The sequence below is a fragment of the Furipterus horrens genome, unplaced genomic scaffold, assembly GCF_987537825.1.
Source record: "Furipterus horrens unplaced genomic scaffold, mFurHor1.1.pri manual_scaffold_7, whole genome shotgun sequence".
Lineage (NCBI taxonomy): Eukaryota > Metazoa > Chordata > Mammalia > Chiroptera > Furipteridae > Furipterus > Furipterus horrens.
The window spans coordinates 125,895,365-125,901,364 of NW_028327177.1; the positions used below are offsets into that span (position 1 = coordinate 125,895,365).

The window sequence follows — 6,000 nt, forward strand, 5'->3', positions numbered from 1 at the left end:
GCCGATGCTCAATCCACTGAACCACAGCAGCCAGGGCTTAATTATGCTTCTTAACTCCTGCACAATATCCCCACTTCTTCCCCTTCCCCCTCCCAGCTGATAACCCTCCAAATGATCCCCATACCTATGATTCTGTTCCTATTCTGGTTTGCTTAGTTGGATTTTGTTTTTATTTTTTAGATTCAGTTGTTGATAGTTGTGAGTTTGTTGTCATTTTAGTGTTTATTGTTTTGATCTTCTTTTTCTTAAGTAAGTCCCTTTGACATTTCATATAATAATGGCTTGGTAATGATGAGCTCCTTTAGCTTTACCTTGCCTGGGAGGTGCTTCATCTGTCCTTCCATTCTAAATAATAGCTTTGCTGGATAGAGTAATCCTGGTTGCAGGCTGCCTTTGATCACATTGAATGCTGCTTGCCAGTCCCTTCCTGCCTGCAAAGTGTCCTCTGAGAAATCAGCTGATAGTCCTATAGGCAACCCGTGTAGGCAACTCTCTGCCTCTTTCTTGCTTCCCCCATGACTCTCTCTTTATCTTTCACCTTTGGCATCTCAATCATGATGCTTCTTGGTGTGGTCCCCTCTGGGTCCAGCTCACCTGGCACCCTCCATGTTTCCCGGACCTGTATGTCCACCTCCTTCACAAAATTTGGGAAGTTTTTCTCATCTCTTTCAATTCTTGCTTCCTCATTCTGCACTGGTTGACTGTTTTTTTTCTTCCTTATGTTCCAAGTCATTGATATGAACCCCACTTTTCTTCCCTTCACCATTGGTTTTGTGTGGATTTTCCTTCATTTCACTTAGCATAACCTTCACTTCTTCCCTTATGCGTCTGCTATACTCAAGCATATCTGTCAAGCCTATGAGCATCTTTATCAGCAGTGTTTTGAATTCTGCATCTGTTAGGTTTATCTCCTCATTTGTTAGGTTGACTAGCTCCTCGTAGCTTAGCTCTCCCACTGGAACCTTGATCTATTCCCCCTTTTAGGCCATAGTTCTCTGTCTCCTCATTCTGACAGGCTCCTGTGTTTGTTTGCCTCCATGTCCCAGGTAGAGCTGTAACTCCTGTTACATTGTAAGGGGCGGAGCCTTAGGGATTCGTCACTACAGGGCGACTCGTTTAACCATGTTGTAGTGCTGTATGTGGGGGAGGGGTGGTCTGAGAGGGAACAATGCCACCTGCCCAGCACTTGCCCCTTTTCCAGGCACTTCTCCCAACTCTGTATGGGACTGACACCTCTCCAGCTGTTGCCCTGGCCGTCGTTCCCAGAGTGGGTGGGTCTGCAGAGGTTCTAGGACCGTGGGGGCCCTTTAAACAACCAGACTGCTGAAAGACTGGCAGTTTCTTCCTCTGCCCCAACCCCCACTTGTCTGCACAGTCAGAAGCAATGAGGCTTGATTTTCCCCGGTGCTGAGACCATGAGCTCCGAGGTCCGATGAGCTGGGAATGCTCCCCAGGTGTCCCTCCTGACTTTTTAAAATGTGTGACTGCACTTTCTGCTGGCCTGCCACTGCCACCGCTCCTGCCACCACCACACCATGTCCTCTCCACCCCAGCTCTGCCCCTCTTACCTGTCTGGATGAGTATTTCTTTTTTATATCTTTGTTTGCTGGACTTCCATGCAGTTTGATTTTCTGGAACTTCTGGTTGTCTCTAGTTTTGAGGTAGTTGTATTCCTTCTTAGTTGTGGAGGGAGACACAGCGTGTCTGTCTAGGCCTCCATCTTAGCCAGAAGTCTATATAAGTTCTTAATTTGTCTCTGGAGAGATATGGAGCATCCTCCAGAGAAGTCTTTCCACCCTTCAGCAGGATTTCAGCTGGCCATACATACTCACTTAATGGAAGTTGCTTGATGACATGGACACCGTTTATCTTGTCAAATCACATGCATTTCTCCCATCTCCTGGTTCCTTCTCCTAGCACCCATTGCCTTGTTCTTCTGCCTTCCTCTCTCCTGAGTGTCCTCCCCTCCACACCTGTTTATTTTCTCTCTTTCCCATTTAGACAGTTCCTAGACTTCTTAAATGCCACTTTTGAAAGAAAACATGGAAGGAAGAGAAAATTTCACTGCAAGTCAAATGAGGTATTGATGGATAGCTTAGTAAACCTAGGGGTCCTTCTTTAGCATTCTCTGGCATTTAAGGGACTCAAGATTTCAAAAGTACATCCACACTAGTCTGCTGTTGCTAATCTCATTTTTTTCGTGATTAACAACCCAGTTCATTATGTTTTCAGCTCACATTAATCTTCTCTCTTCTGTGAGTTTGGTGGCATTTGGAGTCATTTCCCTCTGTATTTATCCATCTGGGATCTTTAGAAAAGATAAGTTTGCAGAGAGCCATTTGTTGCTCATGCTGAAAGATGTTTGTTGCTCACTGATGTAAGAGGGATGACGGCTTCTCCAGTTCTGAGAAGTCAGGCATGGATTCCCTACACAAGGCAGAGAGACCCCTCCGTGGAGCTCCATGGGGTCCTCCATTTGGGATTGAGCTGCAACATCACAGCATCAGAAATCACAACAAGCAATGATCCCTGGATCCTGACTGTCCTCCTAGAACAGATGGATTTGGGACAGAACTGTGAAGGTAGCAGAAAGAGTTGCAAGATTAATGAGTCAGAACAAATTCTTTGGCTTGAGGTCTTTCTTTACCACCTACATGCTATTTGACCTTGAGTAAGTCACATAATCTCTCCAAGAGCCGCTTGCTTCCTCTGCATACTGCCCCCAATGATGCCTCTCCTCTCCACATGAGAGAGTAGTTTTGAGAGTTAACTTATATTCTCTTGCCTGTTTTTGAGCAAGCTCCCAACTTTGCTCTTATTACTTAATATTTGCAATTTCTGAGACCCTTTAAGCACTAATAATATAAGGGTGGGGCAAAAGTAGGTTTACAGTTGTTTGTATGGAAAATAATACAATAATTAATAAATAATAATTTAAGAATAAACTATTTCATGTACTCACAATTGTAAGCCAACTTTTTACCCCACTCTGTATTTATGACTAGAAAGAGAAAATAAGCTATTGGGCAAGTCTTAGAGACTAGTATTTCTTATTTCTCATCTCATATTTTTTAAAAAGGCTTGGAGAAGCCCTGACTTTGATTTTTTTTTTCTCTATCTCTCTCAAAGTTAATTTAAATTTTTTTTAAATGCTTGGAGGTATGTGTCATATTTAAAGACCTATTGGGGAGGAGATATGTTTAGAAAACAGAGAGAGAATCCTTTGGAAATTCAGTTATGGGCATCCTCCCAGGTATAATGTAATCTCAGGAGGTTATCTACTCTTTTGTAGATTCTGGGCTGATGGTCCCTAGCAACATTTTGTTGTGAAGGTTGGAATGCATTCATTCATTTTTTACTTCAAGTATGAGAAAATATTCCAAATTGGAAATCCATTCAAAAGCCATGACAGATACTACTATCAATGGTCATTATCTGTGAAATATTATTGTTATTTTGTTATTTTTCATTGCTGCCCAAATGCAAATCTAAATTGCATTGATGCATGTTATTGTAGGGAGAAAGGTGTAATTAAGATTTATTGCTGTAGAATTGAGAACGGATTCAGGAGAAGAACCAGTAGAGATGAGAAGAATCTGGACTGTTTGCTCTAATTCTGCACAATTAAAAACAGAGTAACATAATTCAGAAATGTTTTTATTTATTGACAGTTTCCTCCCCCCAGCAACTGGGATTTGAACAGGAGATTCCCATTGTGCAGATAACTCCCACTGGTGTTAATGGAAATTACCTGCATGACCAATTCTCCTGCCCACATAGGTGCCTGAGAGTACTAATTGCAATGTACTTCCCTTTGCAATAGAGCTAATTGCATCTGCTTCTCTTTCCTTCAGGTATCCAAGCGAGGACAGGAATAATGAAGAAACATATGCATTAGTGGCAGCCTTTTGAATCACGCAAGAAGGAAGTCAACAGTGTGGACAGGGCTGGAAGCGTTGCCACGCTTGTTTGTTGGAGTAAATGAGGAATGGGCTTGTGATTATGCTGACATTCCAGCATGAATCTGGTAGACCTGTGGTTGACCCGTTCCCTCTCCATGTGTCTCCTCCTACAAAGTTTTGTTCTTATGATACTGTGCTTTCATTCTGCCAGTATGTGTCCCAAGGGCTGTCTTTGTTCTTCCTCTGGGGGCTTAAATGTCACCTGCAGCAATGCAAATCTCAAGGAAATACCTAGAGATCTTCCTCCTGAAACAGTCTTGTTGTATCTGGACTCCAATCAGATCACATCTATTCCCAATGAGATTTTTAAGGACCTCCATCAGCTGAGAGTTCTCAACCTGTCCAAAAACGGCATTGAGTTTATCGATGAGCATGCCTTCAAAGGAGTAGCTGAAACTTTGCAGACTCTGGACCTGTCTGACAACCGGATTCAAAGTGTGCACAAAAATGCCTTCAATAACCTGAAGGCCAGGGCCAGAATTGCCAACAACCCCTGGCACTGTGACTGTACTCTACAGCAAGTCTTGCGGAGCATGGCATCCAACCACGAGACGGCCCACAACGTGATCTGTAAGACTTCCGTGTTGGATGAGCACGCGGGGAGACCATTTCTCAATGCTGCCAATGACGCTGACCTTTGTAACCTCCCTAAAAAAACTACCGATTATGCCATGCTGGTTACCATGTTTGGCTGGTTCACCATGGTGATCTCATATGTGGTGTATTACGTGAGGCAAAATCAGGAGGATGCCCGCAGACACCTGGAATACTTGAAATCCCTGCCAAGCAGGCAAAAGAAAGCAGATGAACCCGACGATATTAGCACTGTGGTATAGTGTCCAAACCAACTGGCATTGAGAAAGAAATCTGTGTGCAATTGCAGTAGAATAAGTGGTTTTCTTCTCCCATCCATCGTAAAATATTTAAAACTTTGTATCTCAGTTTCTTTTGAATTATGCCACTGTTGACCTTTTAACAGATGTGACAACATAACAATTTTAGTTTAGGTGACTCACCCCTCCCTTGTACCCCTAGTGGTATATTCCTGAGTCAGCTACTGTCTGAACATTAGTTAGCTCCATCTCACTATTTAATAATGAAATTTATTTTTTTAATTTAAAACCAAATAAAAGCTTAACTTTGAACCATGGAAAACAGAGTGACTTATTGGTCAAGAAAACAGTGTAGTCATTCCATTGCTTTAAAGAGAAACGGACCCTGGTGAACCTCAAGAGCTATCATAATGAAATATGTGTTATTGAACCCTACTGTACACTGGGGAGTCATAGCTGAATTATTTACCAAGTTAAGTATCTGTCAGACTTTAGAATGCCAAGCCCTGGTAAACCCAGGTGACAATACACAGTGTGCTGTCCTGCAGAGGCTTAATCAATTGGGATGCCTCTAAATGTTTATTATCTAAAAGTTTGTGTGTTTAACTATAAAGGTCTTTTTGAGCTAAACACATTACTTCTACTTTATGCGAGAAACATAGAAAAGAAAAAGGTTCCCAACATAACCTTCTGGTGGAGAGGGGGGTGTGATCAACATAGAAAGAGCTAAGGGAAAAAGCTAGATCCTAATAGTCAAGTAGCATCAGCTGTGTGCAAGCACCGTGCAAGGCATTTTTATACTATTATGTCTCTAAGCCCTCACTACAAGAGGACAAGTGACAACTGTACCCCGTTTACATAACAGGAAACTGCAGGTGAAAGAGGTTCAATGGCCTGTCAGGTAGAAAATATCAGAACTTGAATTTGAACCATGTCTTCTCTCCAAAAATCGATGTCTTCTCATTATGTTCCTACTGGGTTGGTGAAAGAGATATAATCAGCATACTTAAAAATGCACCCATATTAAGTGTATGGCTCTATAAGTTTTAACAAATGTATATACCTCAAGATATGATGTCCCTGATATTGTTCAGAAATAGAGGAAAGCTCATGTAGTTCTTAAAGTAGGGAATTATAGGGGTTGCGGGGGGAGCATTAAGGTGCCTAAACAGTTAATCCTTGAAATTTGGGTGGGCTCTCATCAG

General features: G+C 42.2%; 1 protein-coding gene across 3 annotated transcripts in view; it reads left to right on the forward strand.

The window, feature by feature from the left end:
• LRRC3B (leucine rich repeat containing 3B) overlaps window positions 1-5,107 on the forward strand; it is an 86,581-nt gene extending 81,474 nt beyond the window's left edge. For all 3 annotated transcript variants that reach the window (XM_090283027.1, XM_090283029.1, XM_090283028.1), the window contains one exon: window positions 3,855-5,107. In XM_090283027.1, the coding sequence (XP_090139153.1) occupies window positions 4,019-4,798 (780 nt within the window). In that variant the 5' untranslated portion in view covers window positions 3,855-4,018 and the 3' untranslated portion in view covers window positions 4,799-5,107. The remainder of the gene's footprint in view (window positions 1-3,854) is intronic.
• Window positions 5,108-6,000: the final 893 nt, after the last annotated feature.